The 14,559-nt window shown below is 38.7% G+C and overlaps 1 protein-coding gene across 1 annotated transcript in view; it reads right to left on the bottom strand.

Annotated features, from left to right (window-relative positions):
- Positions 1-14,559, bottom strand: part of LOC139739073 (lysophosphatidic acid phosphatase type 6-like) — an 88,770-nt gene that overhangs the window by 57,527 nt on the left and 16,684 nt on the right. Inside the window, exons 6-7 of the mRNA XM_071649685.1 lie at positions 13,014-13,201; positions 2,611-2,779 (exon numbers count right to left, since the gene is read on the bottom strand). Of these exons, the coding sequence (XP_071505786.1) occupies positions 2,611-2,779; positions 13,014-13,201 (357 nt within the window). The remainder of the gene's footprint in view (positions 1-2,610; positions 2,780-13,013; positions 13,202-14,559) is intronic.

Consider the following 14,559-nt stretch of genomic DNA (forward strand, 5'->3'; position numbering starts at 1 on the left):
TCAAACAGCTCACCACTGTCACAGCAGATAAGGGTTATGGCAGCACATACTAAGGTAAGCAGAAACTGGTCTACATTACCACAGCAAATTCACTCATGCTACAGGACTAGCTAACATGGAAAAACCACAAATAACAAAAATGCAAAACCAATAAGCAAAACATTCACACACTGAAGTTTTTGTGGAAGTTCCATGTCGCATTTGCACACAGCAAAAATTTATATTCTTACAGTGTCAACATTAGAATAGGTAAAGGAAAGGTATATACAACATAACAGAGCATACATGCATAAGATATAAGGAAATGAATATAAAATGGGCCTTAGAATCTCTGCAATGTGATTGGTCAATAGTCATGCATTGATTTTTACTGATCCACACTTAACCATGCGTCCGGTGAAATCTGAATGCATGGCTCAAGTCTTGTATACTATAGATTCTAGGGTTGTAGGTATACCAGAGGCATGATGGAGAAAAAGGTTGTATTTCATGAATTTATGGGCCCATTTTATACCACGAATGATGCACAGGCCTATTTCGTGGATCAGTGAGAATTGGATGCTCTTGTTTAACTTTGGAACAGTCTAAAACCCATGAGTGCAGCGAGTGGGTTTAAACATCCAATTCTCACCAATCCACTCTGTCCTGTGCATCATTTGTATTTATAAAATGGGTTCAAGAATGTAGCCAATAGGAAGCGCTGAAATGAGACACACCTCCTTCCTTTACTTCAGTACAATTGCACTGCCTGTAATCCTATGGTAGATTGCCGATCGTCTGTGCGCGCGGCGGCTCCTTTGATGAATTGCATGCATACGCGCTGTCAATCCTGTAAACAACTTCTAGTTCGGGCTGCCGGCCGGCCGGCCGGCCAGCCAGCCTGTCTTCCCTTGTGCATAACATGTGTTGCGTACGTACGTATACTCTACTATACATACACTTTGTACAGTACAGTAGACCAAGCGTTATGGGACCGGACGCGTACATGGAGTCACTTTGAAGAGCAAATCCAACGATTTAGCGGGTTAATTCTCACGCCGTTTTCAGAGTATGTTGTCTAGTAGGCCTATATGAGGAGTCTATATCAAGTCTTTAAGGTAAAGGGTGCATATTCTATGTAAAATAAGTAAGTTTTCATGCGGGAACTTAAGTGTCCGGAAACCCAACCCCCCATTATACTTATACTGTATGTGCGGGACTTCTGCGAGTGCGACGTGCGTAAATGTTTGGGACGAACATCTTCGGACGTCTTGACCCACAAAGGTACGTGAGAAACGCTGAAAATGATGTTAGTTTTCGAATTTTCGACCCATTTTATAAAACAAATGATGCACAGGATTATTTCGTGGCGTTAGTGGAGGCGTAGCTCACTCTCGGGTATTTACAATGTAGTGCAACATGCACTCGGCTTCGCCTCGTGCATGTTTCACAATTGTAAATACCCTCGAGTGCACCACGCCTACACTAACACACTCTATCCTGTGCATCATTTGTATAATATAGACAGATGGTTAGTGCAGATGACAGACTAGCTGGTAGCTGGAAACAGATTGCTAAAAAGACGGGCAGATCCCTACAAAGAACAAAGAATTGCCAGATGGGACATATCGTTGCTGGGGCAACAAGACCTCGTATCTACAAAATGTCAACTGTTCAGGAGAGCAAAAAAACATGGCGACCAAAGCACTATAGCGAATGGGATAGCCTTTCCTTTGACATGCCGTGGTGGTTTCATTTTTGGAGTAAGACAGTTGGGATTTGGACAGGACATCATTTAACCCAATATTTGACTATTAATCAAAAAAAGTCATTTTCACTAAAATTGCTGATACAAGGTCTTGTCACCCCAGCGACGATATATTATCAAACCATGAATTTTCGCACCCATGAAACTTTCACAAATTTCAAGAATCAAGATTCGTGAGACTACAATGCATATATGAAATTTTTTATCTACACTATGCATTGAATGCCAGTCGCCAATTCCTGAAAGTAGTATCGTTGCGAAATTGGCCGTCGCCTCCAATTCATGCAAGTTTCATGACGCAAATGTTTCTGATTTTATAGTATGGCAATAGGTATGAGCTGAAAAAAGGAGAGAGAGAGAGAGAGAGCTTTAGAAGAAAAGAGTGCATCTGGGCCCTGTTTTATGAAGAGTTACATGTATAGTTGATTATATAGTTGATTTCTATGGTAAGTCTATGGCAGCCTGTGTGGTAAGGAAATTCATAATCGATTATATCTTTTGATAAAACGGGCCCAGGGGGGCATTTCATGAAGGAACTTGTCGGATAAAATGTCCGACAAGTCAATTATATCCGACAAGTTCAGAGAAATTAGCCAATCAGACTAAAGAATTTCTCAAATCTTGTCGGATATAATTGACTTGTCAGATATTTCATCCGACAAGTTCCTTCATGAAACGCCCCCCTGGGGGGCATTTCATGAAGCATTTTTGTCCGACAACTTGTTGGACAAATTTGCTCTCAGCCAATCAGATGCAAGGATTTCAGAAGCTTTTAACATTTTGTCAGACGAAATATCTGACAAAAATGCTTCATGAAATGCCCCCCAGGTCTCAAGACGAAGGACTGACAAAGAGAAACTGACCTTGCCCTGGTACACTGCCCTGACGTAAGACTTTCCCTTCTTGTCCTGGTAGAGTTCAAAGATCACTGCCGCGGTCAAAGGTGGCCAGACATCATCGTAGGCATCCAAGGCCAGGAGGATGGTCATCAGAGTGGTGTCATGGCACGAATTCAGGTGAAGTTTGTAAGAGCTGATACAGGAAAAAGACATGAATTGTGGTAAGAATGGTGACACGGCATGAATTCAGATGGAATTTGTAAGAGCTAATAGAAAGAAAAACGTGAATTGTGGTGAGAGTGGTGACATCGCATGAGTGAGTTCAGGTAGAGTTTTTAAGAGCTGATAGGAGTAAAAGACATGGATTGTGGTGAGAGTGGTGTCATGGCACGAATTCAGGTTGAGTTTGAAAGAGATGATTGAGGAAAAGACCACTCGAGTGGTGTCATGACATGAATTCAGGTGACGTTTGTAAGAGCCGATAGAGGAAAAAGACATGAATTGTGGTAAGAATGGTGACACGGCATAAATTCAAATGGAATTTGTAAGAGCTAATAGAGGGAAAAACGTGAATTGTGGTAAGGGTGGTGACATCGCATGAGTGAGTTCAGGTAGAGTTTTTAAGAGCTGATAGGAGTAAAAGACATGGATTGTGGTGAGAGTGGTGTCATGGCAGGAATTCAGGTAGAGTTTGCAAGAGCTAACAGAGCAAAAAGATATGAATTGTGGTTAGAGTGGTGAAATTGTGTGAGTAAGGCGGAGGTTGTGAGAGCTTGGGGGAAAAAAATGGCATAGCAACAGATGTCCACAAAAATAAGCAGAATGAGCATGTGGAAAGAATAAAACTTGCCTCATACTCATCCATTCATACACGTGTTAAATTATGTGTTATTTTGCTATTTTATCTATTCTCCTTATATATTCTTCATATCATTTCACAAGTGTGACATCACAAATTGTTGTAGCTTTCTCATACAGCAAAGACTACATATGGATTTAACCTAAATTTTAAACATTTATAACTATTAAGTGGATTTATTGTGTGATTATCCTTCAGCTCACAGAAATGTTGTAGTCATTCTTCTTCATTACTGAATGTTTGGGGTAAATTAAACTTTCACTAACCTGTTGCTTCTATTGAAGTATCATAGTTTCCAATAGATGGTATAGGGATGGTATAGTTTTGATTGAGGTGGGGATTCAGGTTTTAACTTATTGCAAGATTATTAAAACCCATTGATATATAGAATTTTATTCAAAAGTGCATAGAATTCTAAGAGTACTGGTAGTTCAAAGTTTATTTGATGAAAATCAGTTTTGAAATGGCTGAGATATCCAAAAACAAAATAAAATAAAGCAATCCTAATAAAAGGTGGGTCCCATCTTTTATTAGGATCACTTTGTTTTAAATATCTCAGCCATTTCAAAACCAATTTTCATCATATAAACTTAGGAATCACTTAGAATTATATGCTCTTTCATATTTCATGGGAGGTTTCTAATCATCTCAAAAAAATCACATAAAAACACATTGGAAACCTGAAGCCCCATCTCAACAGAAAATGTACTGTCCCTTCAATGCATGGTTCAACTGGCACCCACAAATAAAGGTTAAATCATTTATAAAGAAATATATGCAGGCTTAACGAGTAAACATGTATTGATTGACTAACTTCAAAAGCATAAATATGATCGATTTGATTTATATACATTAATAGCAAAACAGCCTGCTTCAAAATTTGAAAATTTGCTTTGTACTTCAATATGCCTGGGTGAGTAAGACAGTCATCCCAAATAGAATTTCTGAGAATAAGAGACTATCCCACCCAACCTTTCAAACATTGTTATAACCAGTCTTTGGGTAATCATGGCAGAATATATATTGTTTGAATTGAATCATGCTAGATATTATCTCTGCAAACAGGAGTGGATGAAAGATGCTGCAATGATTCTTTCCAGAGGGATACGTGGTGAGGAAGTGACAAATTGCTATGGGAACTGATCCTTGTGGAAACCATAACACAGTGACCGATCGCTATGGGAACAACTCCTTGCAGAAACAACAACTCTTTAATAGGCTGGTCATCGCTGCCGAGAGATACACGTAGCTCTGAAGAATGAATTCCAGTTGACAGATTGACACTTTTCATCAAAATATTGGTAAGGTGAGACATACTATCACGTCGCTTCCTTAACCCTTTATGTGCGTAGGGATCTAGTTTAACTTGCCATTCTTAAAAAAAATAAACAAAAAATCAGCACTCAGCAATCAAAGCAAACTTTGTCCTAGTTGTAAATAATGTTAGCAAGTCCATGCACTGTAGGTGCATCAATGTGCCTCAGTCCAATAGGAAGGCCACAGTGATACAAAAGGGATTAGAGGGATTAGATAATCTCCAGTCATTGACAATAATATTTCAGATACCAATGCCAATTGTCGGAGAGAGCCCTCTAGTGGCATGCCAATTGGCAAACAAGGCACAGTAGGAGCTAAATGACATAAGATGTTACACAGTCATATGGGAAAATAAATTTGTGAGCTGTATTCCTTAGTAGTAATCCTTGGAAATTACCAGATTTTGGCCTACTAATGCAAGGTCAATCTAGATGAAACTGACTTCTGGATTGTGCCTGCATTGTCATCTTTTGACAGATGCGTAAGAAAGGCAACTAGTTGAGTTACCAGGAGCAAGCAAACTTCACTTCCTGGAAACTAAATCTGAATTTCACTTGCCCTCATGAGTTAACACTAGAGAGAAAAGACATGGCTTAACTTTTGAGACAAAGGAAATCAGACAGATTCCTATATACCCACATACACACTATGTGTGGGTGGGATTGGAGTATGATAAAACAGGAAGCATAAACAGGACAATGCTTTTGAACAAGCAAGAGATGAATCAGAATATAGTATACATGTATACAAATGTCAAGTACTCTGTACAGGTGAGTGACTTCCTGAATTCAGCAGTCCAAACTTGTTTTCATATATTGTGATGATTGTGACATTGAAACAAGCTAGTGCTAATCTAATCATTAATCTGTCCTTTTCATGGCTGCATCATCATCATAAACATTCCCCCTAAAAAAAGAAGAAGAAAGATATAAATATGAAGAAAAAAAATAGTCATATACTGAACGACATGTTTAAATCTGTTGATAGCATAACAGTATTTCAAATTTATAACTTCGATCATCACATGACAAGACATAATCATATGCCATAAACATACAGTCTATAACACATCTGAAAGTGATAAATACATTACAAATATCACTGTTAAATCAATTTTTGACTTTTGTGGAATCAAATCCCGAAAGGTCTGTACAAAAAATTTAAAAAAAAATCCTAGATTGTACACATGTATCAACTAGAACTCCTTCCTGAAGATGGATTGTGTACCAGCAGAGTTTATCATACATCATGACTTGCACACTGACATTTACAGACCCAGGGGATCTGGGAAGTGAAACATTTCAGTCCCATCAAAAGAAAAATCTAGTTGTAGCAGGATAACAGTTCTGAAACATACTATTTCTAGTGCGGACATATACAGTATGTTTACATGAAACATTTTTAGCCCTGCCCTGGGGGAGATTGTCTTTGGAAAGCTGGAAAGACAAACATGACTTAGGACCTATTTCACACGATTTTGATCAACTGTTGTGAATTCATTCACAATGTATACCTTATCACTCGTTCATCAGATTATTTCCAAGGGGGAAAAATCATGAGACCACATATTTCAGAAGTACTTTAAAGACCATCAAATAAAAATTGGTTTTATGATACTACAGTCTCCCACCACTGTACAAAATCCTATCCTATTTCTGAGTACCGGGTACCTCCAAAACATTTGATTAATAACATCATCCAGCTTTTCAACTAATTGATTCATATGTGACATCTTAACCCATTGAGGGCGGGCTGATTTGGCTACAACACGCATTTCCCCTACACACCTGCCCGAATATACTCGGGACTTGTCCTCAACGGGTTAAGATATTGTTACACAGAATCAAGAATAAAATTAATAAAGAAGAGATCCTGTCTGCACTGTTGGTCCTGATTGAATCTTTTACATTTTTATATGAACAGGTGAACTACTTTAAAGTGTAGGTCATAGTTTGTTCAATTTCTCATCTGTAAAATCTCTATTTATTGATGAATTCATCAAACAAAGAAGGAAAATACAAATTTAGCAATAAACCAACATATGACATTATGAAGATGTGTATAGATGGTGTATCCTTGTAGAGGAAACTCCACATAATGTTCAAATTGACACCAATGAATAATATAAAAAGAAATGAAATTGTGAGGGTTTGAATAAAATTGGTAGAATATACAGTATACAAAAGTTATGGAAATTTGAAGTTTTATATTTCTATGAAACACTAGCACCAAATGCAATCACAAATGCAATGAAGACATTCAAACTAAACTCTTCATGAGATACAGCTGTATCCTTTATGAAATGAACTTGAATAGAAAATATCATACAATTCCTAACACTTTTTTTCTGAAGTTAATTCAAGTTTGCACCACTGACTTTTTATAGCTGGAGAATGGTTTAAACACTTGCTCAAAAGTTACGAAAAGACCTTCATAACATTCTTCTTCAAACTAATAAAAAGGTTATGAGGCAGTGATATGATCACTTCATCTAATTTGCATATAATTGGGACTGATACCCCTGTTTTGTTAAAATGATAAATTTTGATATTATTTCACTTAAGTTCTTGTCAATGTTTCATGCACAAAAGCATGTCTTAATTGATTCATTCCGTTTACTCATTCATTCATTCATTTCATCTGCTATTTATTCAGCTAATCATCATTCATATGGTGGTAGATTAGAAGTTATTATTAGATCATTGTTCATACAAAGCAGACTTGTTGTAACTAATATGCAGTACTACAGAACAGTACAAGGCTATGTACACCAGACAGTGCAGCAATGCTTTAACCACTATCCAAAGCACATGAAAAGAGGTTGGAAATGCTACGCAATTGCTCTTCTAAATGCTGAATAGCCCTGCTTACTGTGACCAAGCAGTGTAACGCCTAACCTTCATGGTATCTGCTTCGATAGCACCAAAGAATATATATGAAAATGAACAGATTTTTTTTTTTCAATGAATCTATGGTTGGAGTGTTGCTGTAATTCACAGTAACTGTACAGATACAGGTGTATAGTGACTGGAACAGTGAGTGGTGAATGCCAGTTTCATAACTGTGCCAATTTTCAACTGTGAGTTCAAAATCTGGCATCCAACTCGCACAGAAAATGAGTCAAACACACCAAACAAACCGCCCTTATCTACTGAAAAGTGCATTACACAATACATGAATCTTCCTACTGGAGTAAAAATGGGTATAAAATATTGCATGAAGAAGCTACCACACTTGCGATGTCTCACGTACAGAAGGGTTCCCCCGGTCGGAAAAATGCTTTAAATATCAGTATCAAATATCTTTTGTCCGTGAAATTTCACAGAAACTGGACTGGTGTGAAACTTAAAGCTTACTAAATCCAGTGAAGAAGCCTACTCCACTCTTTCCTGACTGCAATCATCGCCTGAATCTGGGAATATCTTACCATGGCAAAAAGACCAAAACAAAACAAAACAAAACAAAACAAAGCAAAACAAATGAAACTAGAAATGTCGCTACAGCGACTGGTTATACCCCCACCACACAACATTTCATAAGCTTTGGTCAAAAAACTGAGGAAGTAGTTAAATCCGCAAGATCTTTCCTTGATCTTCTGCCATTAATATGCTGTTACCATGGCAACGTACTTTCGGGTACTGTCGAAAAATGCGTCTTGCACATCTACAACCAAAGGCACACATCTGTACCAAGTTTCATGGAAATTGGGCAAAAACTGAGGAAGTAGTTTGCAACACAAAATTTTCCATCATTTTGGCTCATAATATGTGAGCTGTTACCATGGCAACATACTTTTTGTCACTGTCAAGAAATGTGTCATGCTGACCTATATCCTAAGACAAACATTCAATATGAATTCCATGAGAATTGGAAGAACACTGATGAAGCAGTTTTGCCATGAAGCATTTTGCCCTATATTTTACCAATAACATGCCGTTACCATGGCAACGCACTTTTTGCCACTGCGGAAATATGTGTCTTGCACATTAACATATTCAGATGAACATCTGTACCTAATTTCATAAAAATTGATCAAAAACTGTGGGAGGAGTTTGCGACGCAAGATTTGTACCCATTTTTGCCCATAATATGCCGTTACCATGGCAACGTACTTTTGGGTACTGTCAAAAAATATGTCTTGCACATCTACAACCCAAGGCACACATCTGTGCCAAGTTTTATGGGAATCGGTTGAAAACTGAGGAAGTACTTCGCGACGCAAGATTTGCAACGGACCGACCGCCCGACCGTCCGACCGCCCGACCGCCCGACCGCCCGACAGTCCGCTGATTCCTATATACCCCCCCTTCAAACTTCGTTTGGCGGGGGTATAACAAATCCAAAGCCTGAATCCACATCAATGACCCAAAATGCCCTGTTCTTAGACAGAAAAATCTTTCTAATCCCACATGCTGGTTCGAATTCTACACATCACGTAAATTCTATTTGTGTTTTCAGCTGGAATGAGAAATGGACCTTCATATCTTACAGAGATATCATATCCTACAGATGGCAGATGACATCAAATCAACACTCTCATGACTACTGGATGCCATTACTACAACCAGGCACTAAAACAACTTATCCTTAAGAATCATTACACAAAGCAAAATGAGAATAAATTTTCACAACACAACAACAACAACAACAACAAAAAAGAAGGAAAAATGGAGGCGGTGGAGACAATCATAAGTATGTGAACAACATGAAGTAAAGTAGTAAAATAAGTTTTTCACACAAGGGAACTGGTGCATGGAGTGGAAAATGAGGCTTCATATTGTATCATTAGCACAGGTGGAAGGTGACATGATCCGTGTAACTTCCAAAGTTTTGCCTGCTGCAAAAGTGGTGGCTGTGCTCAATGCATGCACAGAGCCTAACTTGCATGGGGGAGAATTTTTTGAAAGTTCAAACTCATATTGTTCTGGTATGATTCTTGATAATCTAAAGGCAACCCAACTGTAACAGCAGATGTCGCAGGAAGCTGGCTTGACCTTGTCGTTTTGCCACTGACAAAATTGACAACCTCTCTGTACAGAGCGTCAAGGGAAATTTGAAGCGGTGATCCTACGAGAATAAATGTGGACAGCTACTAATTTATAAAACAGTACCTATATTTGTATAATTTCTCAAAATGCTCATTGGTAGTTCACATTATACATTACAGAGATATGTCAGAAATATCTTCTTCTGAAAGGAAGAAGAATTATGCTGAATCAGTAAAAATGAATCAGTGATACTGTTTAAGAAGAAAAATGCTATGAGGTAATGCAGTTATAGTGAAGAAATGCTTTCCTCTTTAATGTTCCTGCTTGCAATAAAAGATACTGTAGGTGTGCCATTACCACTACTAATGATTTTTTTCCTTCATTTTCTAATTAGATACATGTATACTGCTGCTACAGATTTTGAAAAAAAAATGCATGGAAACAGAAACACAAAAGGCACATTTTTTCTAAATATTGATGAACAGCCTTTCAGTAAACATCAGAGTAACTAAGTTTGCACTTTCACTTTTTTTCCTCTCCTTAACTCCCCGTTATCAGATGATCTAAGTCCCTAGGAAGTACTTTGGTTGCAACAGGTAATTGTTCACTTTGGGAATTTCCTGTCGGTTAGCATGGGGTGGCTCTGTTTAAGGTCGTGTAGGCACAGTTTCACCACGTTACTGCTCCCTAATTATCAAAATAAAATGACATCTAAAGGTTGCAGTCTTCCTACAAAAATTCTGCCATGTATTTCTAACTTTTGCTCTTTGTTTTTTCCAGAGGAGAAATTTGGCTCACATTTCAAGTTACATGTGCATCATATCTTCAAGAAGGGATGTGAGGAGATATCTGGAAATATCACGTATTCCTCCAAGCTCCTTTTCCAGCTCATGTTACACCGTACCCAGAGCAATGTCACAAACATAAAAACAGAAAGTTGCCTAATATAATTACCATGCTGTATGTCAGCATTGCTACAATTTGCATCAGCTGTGACTGCCCGCGGAATCAAACTATTCTTGTGTGCCATCGACTTCAATCCAAACATTTTATCAGCCACTTTGTTGCTAGATTTTCAAAGTGATCAGAAAGAGGTCATTATGTAACAATGTGATTTTTAGATGCCATTTTTTCTCTTTTCATTTTCTATTCTCTAGTAACATATTCTCGTAAATAAAAACATTCTTCACAGGATTCAAGCAATTACCTTGTTAATGCATTAATCCTTGAAATTACATTGCCCTTTGACCTGTGACATCAAAGATACATCGCATTTGCAGGCCTCGAAATAGGATTTTGGAGGGGCAAGGCCATTTAGAAAAGGGCACTTTTTCCAAGAGGCCGGGGCACTTAGGTCAGTCAGAGGGGCACCAAGGCCACGTTTGAAAGGGCATGTTGGGTGTTTATACGTGATGTGAATGCCCCATAGCTGTAAGCTATCAACTGTGCTGCTACACTCCAGCAGCGCACGCACGCATAAAATCTCTCCGCAGCAGACGACGTTAGGCAGTAGGCCATACGCAATACGATTTAGGTTCTGTAATACAGTACGTTCTCAACGCACACGCTGCGCTCGCTTTGGAGCACCTCCAGCACCATTTTGCTTTGAGCATGCGGCGTTGGCGCGGGTCGCGTCGGGCGGGCATGAATGCAGAGTGCGAGAGATGGCAATGCTCGCATACCGCAGCCGTCCGACAGGCCTGACATTTTTTAGCATGGCTTGCGACCACTTGTCCGGCCCGCCGTTGCCTAGCTAGTAACTCTATGGCCGCTGCGCTGCGGAGGCAGTCGGGACGGTAAAAGCCGGTCGGGTGTAGACACATGTACGTACACGTCGTCTCGCATCTCGGAAAGATACTTTGAGTTTGAATCAGATATATTGGGACGCGAGTGAACTGAAGGTATGATATTTGAGTAGACTTTGAGAAAGGGCATATTATACGTCATAAATAATAACTTTCATTCTAAAAGGGCACCACTGCCACAAGAAAAAGGGCACATTTTCTTTGGCCGTAACTTTGATCAAGGAAAAAAAGGCATTGCGGCCGACAAGAGGGGCACCAACGGCCATGGCCGTCGGTGGCCGTCGGTTAATTCGAGGCCTGCATTTGATAACTCTACCACAGTTTATTCCTACAAGATATTTCAGTCACAATTTGTCAGACATTGTTTCAGTTACTACAAATCAACAAGGATAACAAACAGAATTTGAGCTGGAGCTACAACTGTCATCAAATCTAAAACGTACAACTGTAAGCCATAAAATTAGTTTTTGCCACAAAAGACAAGATTGGACAAACTTGTGGGTTGTTATGGAAAATGCTTTGTTCTCTGGTCATGCACAAAAGTTAAATTCACCAGAAAACTCCCTTATAAGGTAAAATACGAGACTGAAGAATCATGCTACCATGACAGCAGAACTTGTCGAATGGCAAGTCACAAGTTTACTGGTATGTCATTCAAAAGTCAAATCCCACACGGAAGCATGTCTGTCAGTGTTGCTTGTGCAATGGAAGTTACAGCTTTTCACAGGTTTAGTCTCTGACCTACGGTATATGCTTTGGCGGAATGAAGTGGCCATATCGCATGCAGCCACACACAACTACACACACACACACACAAACACACACACACAAGGCAGATAAACATAAACACTGAGACATATATTCATGCACATACTCATATCAGGGCAGGCTATAGAACACATACATTTATATTTAAAAAACATGTTTACTGTTTTCTAATCCCACATGTGCAAGAATGCATGCAGGTTTTAAAGGGATATATTGAATGGCCCATTATTTTGTTAATTCATACTGTTATTAATACAGTAAAGGTGAAAGTCCTACATCTGTGTTTCATTCCACTGGCTCCAAATTCTAGAATTCTCCAAATAACAGTATACAAGGTACTTAGTTCCTCCATTACTGACAAAAAGAATGATTTCCAAACATTCTTATAAAGAAACCAATGAGAAGAGAATTGTGCACAAGTGAAATCATTGACTCGTCTCGGTAATATGCACATATGTTTTGCAATTGCTGCCCCTGCTTCAGAAAAACATTGCATACTTCAAAATTTAATAGCGGTGGGTTTTACATTATGAAACTTTTACAGTCATAACTATGTAAGATTTCTCTCTGTACTATGGTCAACTTGACCACAAAATGAACTTTCCATTTAAGAGAACAATTTTGCTACACCTTGGGGGAAGTTTCAATTTGTTACACTCATGATATTATATTGTGGTATTTCATACTCACATTTCTTTCTTGCAGACTGCATCGAGCGTTTGCGTGAGATAGTGCATCGTGGGTCCCGCTGAAATTCGAATGATGTCCTTGCTGAGGGCATTACTGCCCTCTATCAGGTATCTGCAGAGAACTACCGCGGACCTGTCGATGAGGTCCAGGACTGGGAGTAGATAGGTGGGCACATCAACATCATGTTCCTGGATATCAGGAAAAGAAGATTTCTTGTAATTACTATATCAATACCGTAACAACAGAGTTTAGTTAATCCAATTAGTTCACTTAAAAAAAAACACAAAACAAAACAAACAAGGAAAAGTAGAAATTACGCGGTGTGTAATATATGTCCCCGCCGAAGTAGCATTTAGTAGCAAAATGTACAATATAGGTAAAAAGATCAAGGTCAAAGGTCAAAGAAGTCAAAGGTCAAAATTCTATGTAGAAGTTTTGAAGCCCTCACCTAGTGCCATCACATAAAGCAAACGGAATCGAAATCGGGTTAGAAATGGCGAAGGAGTAGCATTTTGTAGCCAATGTACAATATAGGTAAAAAATCAAGGTCAAAGGTCAAAGAAGTCAAAGGTCAAAATTCTGTGTAGAAGTTTTAAAGCCCTCGCCTAGTGCCATCACATAAAGCAAACGGAATCGAAATCGGGTTAGAAATGGCGAAGGAGTAGCATTTGGTAGCAAAATGTACAATACAGGTCAAAAATCAAGGTCAGAGGTCAAAGAAGTTCAAGGTCAAAATTCTGTGTAGAAGTTTTGAAGCCCTCACCTAGTTCCATCACTTAAAGCAAACGGAATTGAAATCGGGTTACAAATAGCGAAGGAGTAGCATTTTGTAGCAAAATGTACAATATAGGTCAAAAATCAAGGTCAAAGGTCAAAGAAGTCAAAGGTCAAAATTCTGTGTAGAAGTTTTGAAGCTCTCACCTAGTGCCATCATATAAAGCAAACGGAATCAAAACTGGGTTAGAAATGGCGAAGGAGTAGCATTTTGAAGCAAAATGTACAATATAGGTCAAAGGTCAAGGTCAAAGGTCACAACTGAAATTCTGTACCGGGGTATAGAAGTTTCAAAGCTCCCATGTAGTGCTATCATATAAAGTGAACAGAATCAAAATCGGGTTAGAAATGGCGAAGGAGTAGCATTTTGAACATTTTGATCACACACAGACGCACAGACAGACGGACAGACGGACAGACGGACAGACGGACACACACACGTACGGAGCCCGTTTCATAGACCCCTGCTCGAACTCGTTCGGCGGGGACAAAAAACATTCATGAAGGATTTAGTCTACTCACTTACATGATATACACTTTACTACTACACCATCACATTCATGAGTTCAGTTTACCCACTTCTATTACTACTACATGTACACAGTCATACACAAGTTCAGTTTACTTTAAACCTTTACTATTGAATGAATACAATCACAGAAATATATCGATCACATGAGATTAACCCTTAAAGGCATAATTTACCATTTGCAGATGAAACAAAACCCAGCATTAGTGCTTTAAAATAGTTCTAAAATGTGAGTTAGGGATA

Source organism: Diadema antillarum, unplaced genomic scaffold (genome assembly GCF_040938485.1).
Source record: "Diadema antillarum isolate AM-2024a unplaced genomic scaffold, OU_Dant_1.0 seq00000782_RagTag, whole genome shotgun sequence".
Taxonomy (NCBI): Eukaryota; Metazoa; Echinodermata; class Echinoidea; order Diadematoida; family Diadematidae; genus Diadema; species Diadema antillarum.